Here is an 18976-nt window from a genome sequence, read left to right as displayed (position 1 = left end):
CTTATTTGCTGCTAAAAAATGGCGTCTGATTCAGTCAATGACTTTGATGGAACTAAATGAAAACGTGATAAATTAATGTCCGATATTTACAGGCTCCCGCTAGACGGCGTACTCGAGCGTTGCGATCGCGAATAATGGACAGTAACGGAAAAAACTTGTAAGTTTAGGTGATCGGACGGATCTCAGCTGATTAATTTTAGAAACACTTCCAATAGCTCTTTAGCTTGTTTACTCAGTATTAATGAATATTACGTAATTATGTATAAGAATATTATGGTATAATGCTATTCAGTATTAATGAATATCAGTGACAATTTTTTTTCTTTCCCTTTTTTAAAATTATTTCAAATAATACATGTAATTTTATTTACAAATATTTCTAAAGGGTAAAAAGCCAAGCCTTGACATCTACTTAAGAATACATTTCTCAGTTAATGGTTAGTTTAGTTGAAATAGTTGAAATAACACTGTATTCTTAAAGAGTATTATCTGAAGTAATAAGATTAATATGCACGCAAATAAATGTTTATTGTTTATTAAGTTGAGGTTCAAAATATAAAAGAGGAAACACATTGTTAAACAATCTCAATAAAAGAGGCAATTTGAATTTATTTTAACTAGGAAAATAACAATAAAATATTATTACTCTAAATAGCGAAATAAAAAGAAGTTATTTTTATTGTTTGTCAGTTATTATTCATTTCTAGACTTTTGCTTTTAAATATCGCTTGCTTAGGTATTTTTGTAGAAGCAAAACATTTTAATTATAAATTCCCATTGCTTTCCCTCCAAATGTATACATAATCAAAACAATTCATTTTTAAGGACAAAAATGCAAATTTTACTATTTAGGACCTTCTGTAATAATCACTCTTACTATGTATTTTTAGAATCTTTGTCACAATAGCTTTCAAAGTAATGATTTAATGAGAGATATTACCATTAAGGAACCTGTTGCAGCTCATTACCATCTCCAAAGTTTCAAATGTTTTTTGTACTTGTAAAGTATATGCAGTGTGTAAATATATATATATATATATATATATTTCTCCATTGGATGGGAATCGAATTTTCGAAAGGGACAAAACATATTCAATGATATTAAAAATGTTGGAATATGTTATGTGTAAGTGATAAAAAAATAGTAATTTGTTTTATCAAGTAAACGATCGTGTCTCTTGTGCGTGAGATTGCAGTTGTATTATTTTCATCATCGATCTACAAAATAAAGGTGATTTATTTTGTAAACCTTTTCATTTTGCGTAATACAACATAAGTAGCATTAACATATTAAATTTCAAGAATGTAGTTTGAAATCAAAAAAATTCAAATTTTGAACAAAAATTTTTTGAATTGCTCCTGCTTAATAAAATTTTAAAAAAAGTCGTATATTTAAAGTTTAATTTCTTCAACTGTTTGCTCACTGTACATACATCAAAAGTCTTGAAGAATTCGTTAAAAAATGGTATAATTATACTCTTACTTCCAAACCATGCAGGGATGTAAGTATTTGCTATTACAAGTACCTACATTTGTGGATTCTTTTTTAAAAAATTAAAATAGCTACCTGCGTATTCAAAAACATTATCCGGTTCAATGAATGTGGCTAGATTGCTTATGATGACCGGGGCCAGAAATGAGAAATAAATTCAAAAATAAATCATGGTAAGACAATGAACTCGTAAAAAAATATATTTTGTGAACCTTGATCCTGGCATGAAGCCCATGCGAAGAAATAGGATAGGCTTCACTACGAAGTAATCCGAATTGCGGTAGAGGGAAACAAGTGGTCAGAATGGAGGAAGAAATGTTAAGACGTGTTTGAAATGTGGGAATGTATATACGGCATAAAAATAATATTTGATAAAAAGCAAACAAACTTATAATTACCATGATTATACTTCCAATGGGTTTGTTTTTTTTAGAATGCAATACATTAATGATTCCGCTAATTTAGAATTTAACTTTCTAGGAAAGCATATATCAACCATTTGCAGTTTAATGAACTTACCAGCAGCTAAATTTGTGCTTTATTGGAAACTGCCAACTGCCAAAATTGATTTGAAATAATAAGAACTGGTTCAATCAGAACTGAAATATTTTATTTTCAGTTCTGGCAATTTTTTAAATTGTTTTCTGATTTCCAGACATGAAATATATTAAGTTTCTAAGTTCCAAATTAATTAAAACAAATACTTCAAAACAGCTTTTAAAATTTATTAAATTAAATGTTCGTTTTAAAAAATTTAAAAGTATTTAAGTAAATTCATCTATTTTTTCGCGCACTTGCGCGTGCATTTATATTTTAGTCAAAACAAATTCTGTAAATGTGCATATTTGAGTGAAGACTTTGCCAAATATACAAATACATTAAAATAGTAACATAAACAGTTATAAAATATAGGCATGCAGTGCGCATTTTATTATTGTCTTCTGTGTGAAATTATTCAATTTTTCAGGTAAGATTATATAGGTAGGCGTATTTATACATTTAGGAAAGGATAGCCAAATATTATTAAATATTTTATCACCCATTTTATTTATTTAAAAGCAAACTACTGAAATTTTTTTTACTGAAAATATTATGTATTTTTTTCCATTAGTCAATGTATTAAACTCGAATAATATTAAGCATTTATCATGATCAAAATGCTTGTCAAAAAGAAAGTTAAAATAAGAAATATATTAAAAATATATATGAATGTGTAAGAATATAATAATAAATATAAGAAATATGTATCTATTTTATGATATTAGTTTTATCTCAACTGGAATGAATAAGGCATGAATTTACCTGTATAACATGTTCAAAATTGACTGAAGAGATCCTAATATCAATATCTTTTATTAATATTCGATAGCCCATGACAATTCCTCTTCTATTTGACGCGAACTGCTGAACTATATATTAAACTCTCTTCAAAATCAAAAAGTTTGTCAAAAACAAGGTTTAAATAAGAAATAGATTAAACAATATAGTTATATCAAAATGTGATCACAACTTAAATAGTTATGACATACATATCTGTCTGTATTCGTTCAAAAATATCTTCAGATTAATATCCAAGATTTATTAAAATTTTGATAGCCAATGATAATTCCTCTTCCATCTGACATGAAATATTTTTAATATCTACGATAAAATCATTGGCGGGAAAACTATGTTTGAGAAACTGATTTCTAAAATATGACTAGTGCCACATTTATTGAAGGACGGAATATGTAACTAATGCATAATAGAAGTTAGGTGGAATCTCAGATATTTTGATTGATAGTTGAAGATGGAAGGATAGAAAGCATTTAAATAAGCATTGTCCTTCCCTTGATGAATCGAGTTGGAGATATGATATCGATTTATCATTCGAAAGTGAATAAGTTACTATACTTGCCATTGCTTAGTATTCTACTGGGACTCATATTTTGAGTTAGTAGAACATAAAGTGTATTTCATAAACACCACCCCTTATATATGTTTTCATTATTATTTTTATCAAGAATGAAGATGAAAGTATACAGAATGTGAATCATAAAATAATTTTCCTTGTTTAAATATTAGCGTTTTTTTTTCTTCCCACTTAAAAGAAAGCAAAAAATAAATAAATAAATAAAATAATGCTTGAAAAATCTGAAAAAATTGCAGTTCAGGGTGTTGTCATATGGTTAGTTGGCATAATTTACCTCAAATCCTGTTTGATTACGGGTGAAGGAGGGGGAGGTTGAAAGTTGTTTATTAGTTTAGTAACGCATTCAAAGAGTAACGTACTGTATCAACCAGACTGTATCGTGGAATCGGAGAGGTCCCGGATTCGAATCTTGGACAGAGGTATAGATGTTCTTTCCTTTTTCTTTGCACTATCTGCTCACTGTACTATCTTTTTAGTGTGGGTGTAATGTTGGCACAGATAATATGGTACCCCTGAAAGTATGATCAGATGGCCTGCCCCTCAGACTCCCGAATGACGAATGTCAGTATAAGTTGGCATTGGACAAAGAAGCAAAACAAGCTTTTAATGTTCTGTGCACCACCTATCTAACATTGGCAAAAAAACTTATTTTCAAAACTGCCAGAATAGGTTTGGCCCATATTTTATTGATTATTTATTGCTCAGCGTTATTAACCGAGAAATAACTATGGGCGAAACTACCAATATATGGGAACATTTAAAGTGTTTCTGGCTCTATGAGAACACCAAAAATATCATTAACTTTTACCAAGGCGCTTTGGTAATGAATCTGGTAAAATAAAAATTAAATATATTTCGGTAATATGTGATAAGATTTTATAATTGTTTCGAAATTTGACAATATTGTCTTGATACCTTTTGGTTAAATTTACTTTTCAGTTTCGTACTTTTTACTAAATAAGAACTATAATTTTGAAAACCAGAATTTGCCGTATATTTTGGTTTTATGAACAAGAATTTTTTTCTCGGTGCAATGGTGATTTGTCAGATTTCGATAGCGTTATTGTTTTTTCAACACGTAACAGTGCAACTCCACTGTGCATTTTTTATTTTAATATTTGATAAATATGCTGAAACTTAAAGTTGAGGTGGTGTTTTTAGAATACCTTGTATATGCATCCATTTTGCTATATTCCATAAAGGAATTTCTGCTCAGTACATATTTTTTATGATTTCATGTCGAAAAATAATTGACGCATATTTTTAAATTTTTCGCAATAAAAATTTTCAGTCAATATTTGATTTTTGTTATAAGATAACAGTTTTCATAACTTTTTTCTTTAAAACAGCACAGCTGTTTTATTACACTTTTTTGGTAGGCTTTAGTTTTAGTTTTTAACTTGGCACTATGGAAATTTTGAAGAAAATACCATTGCACTTATGTGACAGAAATATTTTGTTCTATTAACATTTTATACGTATATTAACAACTTACTGAAAAATTTTCCAAAAACTACAAAGTCAAAAATTTTCATTTAAAAAAAAATACGTATTAATTTCCTTTAACTATTTCAAAATATCATGGTTGTAATATAAGTATTTTCCTTTCAATTTAAGAAGGGAACATTTTAAAATTTAAAACAGTTTTAAGAATACTTTTTACATTTCCATCATTATTAATGAACTTGTAGAAAATACATTATGATATACAATAAAGAAATTTTTCTCATTGCACAAATTTATGTCATTTAAGTAATAATTTATAAATTTACAGTTATAAACAAATTTCATGCAAATTATTTACAACTTCGAAACCTAACTAAAAATACTCAGAATTGAGTGGTGTCACTTTAATATACTTTAAGTTAGCGTGAAACTCCTACAACAGCTCGAATCTGTATTAAATTGATCGAACATTTTTATTTAATTTTAAATAATGATCTGAAGTTTTCCAAGAATATCATCATTGACTCCTCATTTTGTAATTAAAGACATCATTATTGGGAAAATGATTAGGTTTCACGATAGTTCCTTAAAGTTTTAAGCTTAAATATTAAGTTATGCAGATTCTCATCTATTAAAATGTCTGTGTCGTACGATATATAATAATTATAAATATAAATCAGCTATGAGTAATCGTTGTTTAGAGCATTAGGAATGCATAAGGCATTGTTGTAAGTGTACCATTGGTAAAATATCACATATCAAGTTTAACAATCGATATTAAATTTAGGATAAGATTGATATTTAATGTTATGATGAAACAATCCAAACTACCAGGACTTGTGATATTTAAAATGATATACATATATAAAAAGAAATATTTTCTTTTTCGATGAAAAAACTTTGCTATAATTTTATTTATCATGTGCTTTACAATCATTAAAATGAGAGCAAAATAATAACTTAATAATTTTCTAAATCAGCTACTATTTAAGGCTCATATATGGTTTTACTCTTTCTATTGGAATATGTGTTATAGGAGTTCAATTAAATAATAGTTAAAGAATAATAGTTAAAATAACTGTAGAAAGAAATTTTTATTGCAGGCATTATAAAATCAAATGCGAAATAAATTGTGTTTTATTATTTATACAAGGCAAGGTGTACTTTTCTTACAGTGCGATTTTTTCAGTTAAAAATCTAAGCAAAATTTCAAAAAAATGCGTAAAACAATAATCTTAGATGAACTAAAAAATGGTTTTGCCTACATGTAATCAAAAGAAAACGAATTTTTCCAAAAACGTATTGAAATGTTGATTGATTAAGTTGTTAATTATTGATTATTGTCCATAATAATTACGTCCATAGAAGTTAAATAAGTTCTATGGACATGGTGAGATAAGTCAAAAATTAAATTAACACTAGGTGGCTCAAACTTCTGACCAATCTCTATACTGAAACTTTAAGAATACATTTCTTAGGTGGTGATTATCGGCCTCCTTAATACTTTAAGGTTTAAAAATACAAATTCATTGTGAAAAGAAAAAAAAGAGAGATAAAGTGTACCACTTACACAGAATTATACAGTTTCTAGATTGCAACCAACGCCTTGCTCAATGTTTTGAGTTTTAAAAATCCGAATCCGTTGTAAAAAAGGAAAAGGATACTTTCTACGTAGACCTATCACATTGTCATGAATAAAGAGTGCTAAATACTGTACATAATATTTGTAGAGTAATCTAAAAACACTATGTCCCATATATGTTAGATTTTTAAAAAAAAAATTAAGAATGTGTAGTTCGTGAAAGTTAAAATTTGAGCACAATGAATGAATGTTTGTTTTCAGGAATAACATTATGAGATCCTTTTTTAAAAAATTCAAACAATATATCAAGAATGCTTTTAGAAAGCTATTTTTTTAAATTAATGTTTTAAAAATCTAAAACTCTTGCCTATTTTAACATTTAATAACAAAAATATGTTTAATAACAATAATATGCTTAATAAAAATAGTTTTCTTTAAACTAAGATGCATAAATCATGCTGAGAAAAAAAATAGTCCAAACTATTTGAATAAGCTAAATTTACGGTGTTACTGGATCTCAGCAAACAAAACTAATCTAAAAAAAATATCAGTAATTTTCACCGAAGTGCTTTATTAATAATTTTGGTAAAATTGACAATAAAATATAATTTGTAATACTATTGCTGTTCAGTAAGTAATGAGACTAATTTTACTGTCGCGAAACCACTAATCGGACTTATAGTTTCTGTCGCATAAAAAAAGTTTGTTGTATGTATTAACTAAAGCTACTGATAGATGTCGTGTTCCTGAGTATCACGTGGTTGAACTGGAGCGTGTTTGCGGTGGCCTACGAGACGCGACCAGTTGTCGAAATGGAAGAGTCGAAGAAAATGAACGAATGAGTCGATGAAACAACGTTATGCGATTAAATTTTTTGTTCGTCTGCAAAAATCAGCATCGGTGACCTTTGACATGATACGTGAAGCTTTCAACGATGAAGCAATGTCGAGGTCAGGTATTTTTCACTGGCATAAAGCTTTTAAGGAAGACAGGCAAAATGTGGAAGCTATTGAACATGAGGGACCATCTTCCACGTCCATCACAGAGACAATGATTAACATAGCTGCTGCTATCATCGAGGAGGACAGCAGAGTGACAGTACGTCAGTTGCATGCTCTCCTGAATATTTCTGTAGGAAGTGTTCACTCAATCATGGCAGAGCATTTGCAACTGAAACGTGTTTGCACGCGATGGATTCCGAAATTGTTGACACCTGTGCAAATGCAACATCGAGTGGATGTGTGCACAGAATGGAAAGAAAGAAGGCGACAATTTCTTATTACGCATCATCACAGCAGACAAGGCTTGGTTGTGCCACTATGACCCAACCATGAAACAACAAAGCAGTGAATAGAAGCATCCGTCTTCGTCTACTCCCAAGAAAGCAAAAACTGTGAAATCGGCTGGTAAAGTTATGACCACATTTTTTTTTTATTATAAAGGAATTGTGTATCAACACGCTGTCGAGCCTGGTAATACCGTAAACGGCTACACGAAAGTCCTATGAACAATGGTACAGCAGGTTCGAAGGAAACGTCCATTACTCCGAAATGGCTTCCTATTGCACCATGTAATGCCCGACCACATATTGCTCGTTGTGTACAGGATGTTCTGCAGCAGAGCAACGTAGAAATTTTACCACACCCTTCATACAGTCCTGGTCTCACTTCATGTGATTTCTGTCTGTTTCTTCTACTTAAACCATTACGAGGCAAACATTTTGCAAGCAACAAAGCACGTGTAAAGGTTGCTAAGGCGGTTTTGAAAAAGCTCTCAAAAACGGACTTATGCATGTTTATGTGCCGGGGTAGTTATTTTGAAAAATACCATGTAAATCATGACGATTAAAGGTATTCTATATTTTTTATAACTTTATTCTTATTACTTATTGAACAGCCTACGTATGTGATAAAATTTGGTAAATGTTTTAAAATTTCGTAACTACATTATGATACCTTGTCACAGCATAAAAACTATTTATTCGCTTAAAATTACTTTTCAGTTTATATATTTAATAAATACGTGGAAATACAAACTATAACTTTGAAATTCGGAATTTCAGGTAAACGTTACCCTATTAACGGAAAAATTTACTGCTGGATGGTTTAAATACCGCATATGTTGTTTTTATTTACCAGAGTTATGGGTTTTTAACAGAAAAGTCATTATCATAACGTATGGTAATTTTACCAGAATTTTTTTTCCGTGATGGTTTGATTTAGTATGATTCCTTTATCTGTAATAAAATTGCTTTTGAATTTTAGTTATTTTCTTCTGCATTTATAACTTGTACGATTGCTAGAACCTATTTAAATTAATATAAATTGTTGTAATAAAATATCATTATTATTAGCATTAGCAATCTGTAAAACTATTGTAGGCTGTCTGAAAATCATCTAAAATTCTGCAGTTATTTTGAAGTGGAAATTCTAATTCAAAGACGAATTTCCTTTAATTTAAAAATAAATTTTTATTATGAAGTAAATAAATAAAAAATAAGAAATGCTTATGAAGCAAATATATCTTATAATTCATTGAAGTGAGAAATTAAGATTCTAAGGCTATATATCTTAAGACGTTTATCCCAAAATCAAGATTTAGTTCCCTATCAACCAATAAGAAACTGTGTATTAATTAAGAAGTTTTAATTCGTACAATACACTAAAGAAAGAGAGCAAGCTTTTGTCGCTTTGGTAGAGTTGAAAACTTGGGAAACATGGAATTCCCTGGGGAACGTCAACTGTTTCAATTCTCGAACGAAGATTTACTTCCGATTCCCTTAGGACAAAACGTAATTTCCGCCTTGATTCTCCACCCTTCTAACAGGGAGCTTCAACTATTTTAATATTCTGTAAATCTCGGGATTTAGTACTTGGGAAGCATCAAGTGGTTCAGATTTTGAACTGTGGATTAAAGCTCAGATCAAGACTATGGTTGATTGCACACGTGATACAGTTAGATATAGATTACTCAATAGAAATCCTTTCGTCGCTTGGATCGACTTATAAATAAAGCTTTTCTTGAATAAAATTCTCTATTTTTCAATGAACGAAATGGATTGAAAAGATCCCTGAGGATCGAACTATATTAAATTGTTTTTTCTTAAAAAAAACTGTTATTTGTGTGTTTTATTCTTTATATTTGTATTTTTTATATATAGTCTATTATTTTTAACAAAGTATTGTATATTGCTTAACAATTTATTCAGTTAACATTCTCAGAAATGTAAACGAAAAAATATATATGCTAGAAAACATATGCTTTAGAAATTGTTGTGATTATAATAAAATATAGATAAGTTTAAGAATTTTATTATATTTTTAAAATCTTCTCTACTATTTTAGATATTATGAGACAATTTTAATATAATTATTTAATAGTTGCAATACATAACACAATAGCAAAGTGATGGGTTAAATTTCCTATATTTCAATGAACGGAAAAGATTGAAATGATCCCCAAGGATCGAACTATATTAAATTGTTGTTAAAAAGTTGTTATTAATACATTTTATTCCTTATATTTGTATTTTTTTAACTATAGACTACTATTCTTTATATTTCTATTTTCCTTAATTATAGACTATTATGTGTAACAAAATATAGCAAATTGCTTGACAATTCATTTTTTTCTAACATTCTCAATTCCTGACAATTTATATTTTTCTAACATTCTAACATTTAGTGTTCTGCAGATGTAGGCATAATATCAAAGAAATAGTAACTTCCTATTATTCTAATTACTTTCTGGCTGACATTTATATGTGTATAAATACACTATAGATGGATATTCTTGATGACTCTAGAAAAATAAATACTTGACAATTCCTCCACCTGCTTAGCTTTCATTTTTGTTATTTATACTACATTACAGCTTAAATAATAGACTATTGATAATAATCTGGGATTGTTTATTCTTCTTTTTTCAAGGCATTATATCCTGTTACAGGCCAAGGCAGTTCCAAGTAATCTTTGCCAGTATGTCCTACCTATATCAAGGTCTTCCCTTTCTCTTTTTTACTATATGATTCTTCCTCGTTTTCTATTTCCTATGAGATTAGTAAAAGTGAGCTTTTTTACTAGATTTGTGTTTTATCAGATCAGAATAGATATCCGAACTATCTTAGTCTTTTGCATTCTATGACTTCAACATAACCTTTTCATTCTTAACAAATACCTAGAGACATTATGCTTGAACTTAGTTCCTATTTTTCCTAAAAATACATTAGAATGGTTTTCGAACCATTAAGTCACGATCAGAGAAGCTGCAATGCAATTAGATAACGAGCCTTCGTACAGGGAATCGAACCCATGTCTTAGGCGTTGAAGACGAAACCTTTATCCCTTCCACCAACTAGGCAACTCCTCCAGCTACCTTCAAATTACTCACAATCATCGAATGAAATAAGTGAGGTCAATATTGTTTAAAACTTATATGTTTGGAGAACACTAAAGACATCAGATTGATGGCAACTTTGCGATGAATTTACTTTAAAACAATATATTTTTCTTTCCTTTATTTAATTGTCAGTTTTATATTTTACAGTTTATTTATTCCATATCCATATTAAATTATGCGCTATGATAACACAAATGTCATTAGATAAGACGGAATATCAGTAAGTTTACAAATTCAAATTTGAAATAAGTTTAAAGATTTAGAATCAGTAAATTTTAGATTATTGCACATTGTTGATGTGATTTACATTTAAATTATCTCACTTCCTGCCCTTTAGAACTGAACTTGTTTAAAGTAATTTCAATTACTTACTTCAAGCTAATTTTAATATGTTTTTGATACTTGTACTACGAGAAAAAGTAGGGCCAAAACTACTAGAATGTGTCAAAATTTACCCTGTTCTGCTTTTGTAGGCACTAAAAAGCTCGATATTTTTTTACCAAAGCGCTTTGTTAATGATTTTGGTAAAAATAACAACACAATATGTATTTTTTTTAAATCTAGAATGAAATTTAGTATATGAGGTAAAATTTAGTAGTTTTATTATAATACCTTTGAACATAGCATCAAAACCATCTGTAATGCCATAATTGGCGTTACATATTTCTTAGCTTTTAAAATTTGTTTAATTACTTAAACTTATTTTTTTAAAATCATTTTAATCTCAAATTATATTGAAATTAAATCAATTAGTTAATTTTTATTTAAAGTGAGCATAAATATTTTATTCTTTTCTTCTCGATCAATGTAAAGGCTAACTTTTCATTTCAATTCTAATGCAGACTCATTAATTCACTGCCGCGCCTAATCGAAAACAAAAATCTATTTGTAACTCTTTATTCTTGAATTTCTTACCACAAATATGTTTCAGTTACATAGTTATAATGATTCTCACAGTCTTGTTGGCGATTCGCGATCGCCAAGGTATTTTTTCAAACCTAATACTGATTATGGGGGGTGGGCTTAATTTTTGGCTATGTTATTTTTCGATAAATCACCAACCATGGGTCTCTTCACATGATTCTAAAGTTCTGCTGAGAACAATTCAATAACTTTTTAATTTAGCTTTCGAATAGGCAGGTCATGGAAGATTTGCCTCTCATGGCCTGTCCTTATTAATATTATTATGCAAAATTTATACGAATTTAAGTCCTATGAATATAAATTTTTGCATCTCGAGTACCAATTACTAACAAGTAAAAGTTTTATTACAATTTATGATCCAGTTTTCACTTTCAACTGTTATTTTCATCATCCTGTTTTCATCTCAATCTTCAGTTCGTCAATATTACTATACTTCAATCACACCTGATTTCCGTCTCAACACAATCTATTCAGTTAAATTTACTTTCGGTTGTGTACGTTTTACTAAATGTGTTTTAATAAGAACTAATTTCGAAAACCAGAAATTACGGTAAACCGTTAAAAATCAAATAAAGAATGACTAAATGAATGGTTTAAATACCATATATTTTGGTTTTATTAACCAGAATTATGTTTTTTGATTCCTTACCAAAAATATTAGTAACATAAAGTTCGGTAATTTTACCAGAATAATTTTCTCCGTGCATACTCTTTATAAAACTCATCTTTTTCGATAGCGTTTTTTAAAATATATGCGTGCTATTTCATGTCATTATGAAGGGCACAAGACGTCATACCAAGTGCAAGAAAAAATTCACCATGACTTGCTTCCCACGCATATGTAGCATTTTTTAAATGTTAAAATTTATTGTATACCATTCGAAATATAAATTAGTTCAGAGTTTATTTTTGTTCTGTTTTATAATTAAAAAGATGTCAACTATATCCACTACCCCATTACATTACAAGTATTTAATGATATTTCATATATTTGGTTTCACTTATGTATAATACAATTTAAAAAAAATAGAATTCTTCGTCTTCTTGAAATTCAATTCGCAGAAAGGAAAAAAAAAGAAAATTAAAATTAATTTGATTCAAATATAGTAGTTTCCACGTTTCGTCGCCATAAAAATTCCGTTCATACCAAGTATTAAAAAAAATCAAAAGAAAAAGAATTAGTTACTTATTTTTTTGTGAACGGAAGAATTTGAAATTAAACTCGAAATTTAAATTCTCCTCTATAGCTCAATTCTCGGTATGGGTTGTTTTTTTTATTTCTAAAAGTACGCGCCATTTCATAAAAGCAAACGGCGCGTGATAAAAGCTTAAAAAAAGTTGTTGAAGTTATTTTTCCCTCAAAAATATTTGTTTCGATTCAATTGAAAAATATTTGGAGCTCGTCTCATTTTCAGAGTTTTATCACGCAATGGAAAATTATTAGTTTGTATGTGTCATTCCTTTCTTTAAAAATTAGAGTTTTTTACTTAAAAAGGCGCTTTGAAAAAGGCGTTTTTTTTTTTGTTTCTCGATATAACAGATTGCTTCATGATATGCCAAAAGTCAGTCATCGAGAAAATACGTTCATTTTTTAAGGAGGTTTCTCCTGTTTTTACCGCCTAACAAAGCAACTGTTCTTCAAGTGGAAATCATCCTTCATGCATCTTTCATTTTTTGAGAACACAATCTCAGCATCAAGAATTTCTTTCGTTTCAAAAGCCTGCCTTGCTTGAATTGAGAGTGAAAAAGAAATTTAAGAACTAAGTTTTTATCCGAGAACAACAACGCTGATACTCTGTATTGAATATCTTTCGAAATAAAAACAGGTCTATAAGAACGGAAATTTCAATTTTCTGACAAAAAGCGTTTATAATTTATAAATAACAATTTTGAATGCTATTAAGGTTTTCTTTTGTTTAAAACCTGGCACCTAAAAGACTTAATTAACACACTTCATTATTCCAAATTCGAGTTTTTTTTTATTTTTTCCTCTTTAATTTTTCTACCTAAATGAATTTCAAATGATAATTGAGAGAAAAAAATAAACATTACGAAAATAGTAGTTATTTAAAATCAATATATTTACCTTTTTTTAAGAAAAAATAAATTATAGATCTATTTTATAGACCATTTAACTTCTTAAAATAGAATATCGGCATCATTTCTTTGTTTTAAAAGTCTGTCTTGCTTAAATTGAGAGCAAAAAAGAAAAATTTTAAATATTCAATTTTTATTCTCTAATACCCTACAAAATTCATAGTATAAAATTAAAGGAATTTAGAAGTTTTTCTTAAATTTTCTATGAAAAAGGAATTTTTAATTCGCATGTAATAGCTTTGAATACCTTTTATGAAATATGTAAATTTAAAATATTTCGTTCACTGAAAATTTCGATACCATAACTTTTTCGTAGACAGATACCAGCATTTCGCACTCAAGGGTTGGATTAGATATTTTATCTCCAAGACTTAATTAGAAAACTACCTAATCTCAGAAAAAAATAATTAAATTGCCGATATCAGTTATTTCTAGATAGCATATTTAGTTTTTTTTCAAAGAAAACACAACTGATGCTAGTAGATTTGTGAACAATACATATTTTGTAAAAAATTTGTTTAATATTAAAATTCATCCTATTATATGTATATCATATTGGTATTCGTTTTAAAATTTTATACTAATCTTATCATATGAAATGTTTTCCCAGGGAGATTTTTTTTAAAAAAATAATTGCATCTTGTCTACTTTGTACAATACTAATAAGCACATAAAATATGTCTTTACTCTCTGCACACAAATACAATGTTTTAGGAAAACCTGAAGTCCATATGAATTTGATGCATTCCATTGTTTCAAATTCAAGACTTTATTTAATTATTTTGTGTTTGTTAAATTTTTAATATCGATATACTTTTTGCTGATATCGCTTTAATAGCGAGAATTTAAAAGACATTGATGGAAATGTATAATAAACTTAAAGCCACAGAAATGGAAATTGATTGAAAATTAAGAGAAAAAAGATTAAATACATGGTAATGAGAAGTATAAAAGATAAACTTCATCGAAACTGAAGATCAACAATGAAGAGGAATTTGAAACAGTTTGATAATATAAGTACTTGGGTGCAATTTTGATTGAAGATAATTCCGTAAAAATTGCAGTATGGCCAGACTTATTGCTGAAAACTGATATTTTTTTGATACAGAACAGGAGGAATGGAGATTATCTTTCACATTGCAAACTGTAAAACTCAAAATTTGCTACACTATTTTGAATTCAAATATTAGCTATGATAGTAAAATATCAACTACTGCACAGTAATGATAAAAAAGAGTATTTTAACATGAGAAAGAAAGAAGACTGTAAAAATTATTTGACCAGTAAATGATAAATGATCATTGGAGAATTTGAATTATTTTATAAATTCAAAAGCTGTATAACGATAAAGATAATTGTTAACATCATTATGACTAAAATAAATGGGGAGAAAGACCCAGTATCAAAAATTCTCTAGCAAAAAAAGGGGGGGGCTGCAGATTATTATAACGTGTGCAGAATATTTTTCTTTCAGTTTTCTTCTTCTTTTTTTTTAAATCAAACAAAAAAAAATAGGAAAAATTGATGGGACTCGTTTTCAAAACATCTCTAAGCTTGCTTCCAGTAAAATTTTCAAAATTGAATACAGACAACACAGCAAGGAACAAAAGGTAAATATGTATTTCTGATAGGCTTAATTGCATAACGATTTTTTCATTATTTATTTTTAATATTATAGCATGAAATCCAACTCAAATTTAAGCATATAAAATTTTAATGAATAAGATTATAATATTTGCGCATTTTGCTACATGTAAACTAGGCTTTATTTTTTCCATAATGTTTGGGTTATGCCAGCGTTTCTCAACCTTTCAGTATTCGCGGCCCAGTTTTCAATCATAATTTTCATCGCGCCCCCCACTTACAGTAAAATGTATACAACAATAATGTATATTGAGTATTTTGAATTCTGTCTTTAAATTATTTTTAACTAACTGCCAAAACAAAAGTAAAATTAAAGCCAGCAGCAATTGAAATTGTAGAAACTGTGTTTGGAGTTAATTTTTCAAAACAATTACAGTCCATACCTCTTTCAAATGATACTGTTGCTTGTCGAATTGGTGATGCAGCTGAAAATGTAATGTCAGCTTTTCTGGATGGTGCGTGACAAAATGTTTTCAATACGGTTTGATGAGGCAACAGATATTAATAAAGATGCTCATTTAATTGCCTATGTTTGATTTTGTGATAGTATGTCAGTAGCAGAACTACTTTTCTGAAAATCCATAGAACTCAGAACATCAGCGCTAGCATTATTTACTATTTTAAATGATGTTATGAATGAGGCAAACATAGAATGCAAAAATTGCATCGGAATATGCACCGATGGTGCTCGTTCAATAGCCAGAAGGTTCGAAAGTATACATGCACTTGTAAAACAAAAATCGCCACAATGCGTCTGGACACATTGCATGATCCACAAGGAAGCTTTGGCTTCGAAAGAAATGCTGGTTTAAATATTGTGTTAACTACGGTTGTAACCGTTGCAAATTATATAAAAATGAGAACCCTAAGATCGAGAATCTTTTCCGCTCTTTGTAACGACATGGGTTCAGTACATTCAGAGTTACTATTTAAATGCTGGGCAAGATGTTTATCACGTGAGAAATTTTTGCAACGTGTTTATGAATTAAGAGAAGAAATCGCCATTTTCCTAAAAGAAGATAACAGAACGGAAACCGAGAATTTTCACTATTGTTTATTTGTGATGAAATTGAGCTACTTGATCGTCATATTCGAGAAATTAAATAACTTGAATCTTCAACTCCAAGGAGCAAATACACATATGTTGGATACGAGTGATAAAGTTAATGCTTTTTGTAGAAAATTTGAATTGTGGGGCAGAAATTTAAAGCAAAAAAACTTAACAATGTTTACAAATGTGGATAATTGTACTAAAACTTATAAGGCTGAAGAAGAACATGTAAAAGTTCTTTTTGTAACCATTGAAAATCACTTAGCCATGATGGCAAGGAATTTTAAAAAGTATTTTCCTGCTGACGACAAACTTATTGCAAGTTACGAGTGGGTTAGTAATCTCTTTCATAAGACTCCCGAAGGACTCTCAATTGATGAGGAAGAAAAATTCATAGACTTCACGACAAGTGGCAAAACCAAAATACAATTTAGTAATAAATCACTATTTGAATTTTGGGCAGGAGGATGATTTTTCTGCACTAAAAACAAGGGCATTTCGCATTCTATTACCATTTTCAACATCCTACCTTTGTGAAACTGTATTTTCTGCTGTGGCTTCTTTGAAGACAAAATATAGATCACGGCTAAATATAGAAACAAAACTGAGAGTGACTATTTCTAATATTAAGCCTCACCTCAAAAAACTTTGCTCTGCAAGACAGGCCCAAGGAAGTCATTAAAAATTACTAATTTTTTAAAAAAATTTTGTATGTTTTGATTAAGTAAGGTGTGTAAGCCAAAGGTGGCCAGTGTTTCTAACGTAGCCCACCCCCCAAAGTAAAATTAAATTTATTTTGAACCATAAGATGTCCCTGCTGCATTGTAAATCTTGTATCTGAGGTGCACGAGGCTGAAATGTAAGATATTTCATTGAATGGCCTCCATTGTATGAAGTGATTTAAGTTTTTGCATATGTCGTTCTGATTTCCGGGTGAGAAGATATTGTAATTTATATGTGTTTAAATTCTTAGAACTTTGAGTTAGGATATGTTTTCCGAAAGTTTATTTCTTTTTCTTTAACCACATTACTTTAATTCAAATTAATCTGTCAGATTAATAGTTTTAAGTCGCCAAGGTGGCCCGTCACCGGTGCCACCTTGGGGACACGTGGGCTACCTTCGGAAACAAAGGGAAATCTATAAAAGAGTTAATTATAAATCATTACGTAGCCTATTATTTCTCAAAAAGGAATGATTGAATTGAATGCCAATTGATTTATTTCATTTTAAGCAAATGTGGAACTTTGGTATTTTTTGAACTTCTATAATATTTTGATGTTCTCTGCACTTTAGTGGAGTTTGCGATATTTTGTTTCAAGTTTTTGTATTGTTTGCATTTTAAAGTAATTTTTCAGGTATTTTTTTATTTTTGTGGTGATTATGAGTGTTTTTGTGGTCGATTCTGGTATTTTCTTGTAAATTTGAGTATTTTTATACTAGTTATAGGTTAGGTTAGTTAACTCTATTATGGTTATTTAACTCGTGTTAGTTAATCCTTTGAAAAAATCAACTCAGAAATTCTTGATTAATTCTAATGAGTTAACTCCAGAGAATCGCTAGAGACTTCACACAAGAACTATTAATGTAAAATCAATAAACAAATTATACACTCTAAAAACAAATATCTTTTTTATAGTCGGAAAACTTGTTCCATCCAGCAAGCCTTTTTAATAAGCGCTTGCCAGTCCAAATGCTTTTTCTGAAGATAATTTGAGTAAGTGAAAAAGTGATTTATTCATCTGGCTCACCTTTGGAACCTGAGGGAAACCTTAGGCGCAGAAACTACAATTTTGAAATTGTACTATAAAATAAATGAAATTTTATTTTACAATTAAAAGTATACATGGTATATATTAGAGATAGGTGTAAGATATTAGAGAAAAATTCAGCCTCACAGACTTAATCAGAAAATTAGGAAAAATCCTCAAAGCAAAGCCACCCTTATCGCCCCACCTTTAGTTTTGATTTAATAAGTTGTTTCACTTTAGTAAGTTATTAAATATGTCGAAATGTATTTTGTTTTCTATGTATATGTGCGATTTCCCTTCATCCAGTTAATCAAATTTTTAAATAATATTTTTTCTTGAATATTCTCGCGCCACCCCTCTAGTATGCTCGCGCCTCCCTAGGGGGGCGCGCCCCACAGGTTGAGAATCGCTGGGTTATGCGATTTCTCATACTTATCTTAAATTGCGCAATACTCATAAATTTAAAGCTTTTAGAGGTTTGAGGGTCCAACACTTAATTACAAACGTAAAATACGGTTTTTGAACACCCTATGCCAAACAATATAGCAGTAAATTTGTAACTTGTAACAATTATTTTGGTTATTGTATGAGATAATTACACAAATTTTCGTAAAACTAGCTTAAATATTTATGGAAATATGGACATTTTTAATAAAAAAAAATGTTTTTGTCTTGCGCTTT

At 29.2% G+C, this 18976-nt stretch overlaps 1 protein-coding gene across 1 annotated transcript; it reads left to right on the top strand.

Moving 5' to 3' along the window:
- The first annotated feature begins 16243 nt into the window (after positions 1–16243).
- LOC139426975 (zinc finger BED domain-containing protein 5-like) lies at positions 16244–17017 on the top strand. Its single transcript, XM_071187247.1, has one exon. The coding sequence runs from the start codon at positions 16244–16246 to the stop codon at positions 17015–17017; it is 774 nt and encodes a 257-aa protein (XP_071043348.1).
- The last annotated feature ends 1959 nt before the right edge of the window (positions 17018–18976 follow it).

This window comes from Parasteatoda tepidariorum, chromosome X1, assembly GCF_043381705.1.
Source record: "Parasteatoda tepidariorum isolate YZ-2023 chromosome X1, CAS_Ptep_4.0, whole genome shotgun sequence".
NCBI classification, from domain to species: Eukaryota; Metazoa; Arthropoda; class Arachnida; order Araneae; family Theridiidae; genus Parasteatoda; species Parasteatoda tepidariorum.
Note: the sequence above shows the minus strand (reverse complement) of the source record. Positions and strands in the feature narration are given on the sequence as shown.

Bases quoted from the DNA above. Each gene is read 5' to 3' on its own strand.
- LOC139426975 (XM_071187247.1), top strand. From the start codon at position 16,244: ATGCGTCTGGACACATTGCATGATCCACAAGGAAGCTTTGGCTTCGAA.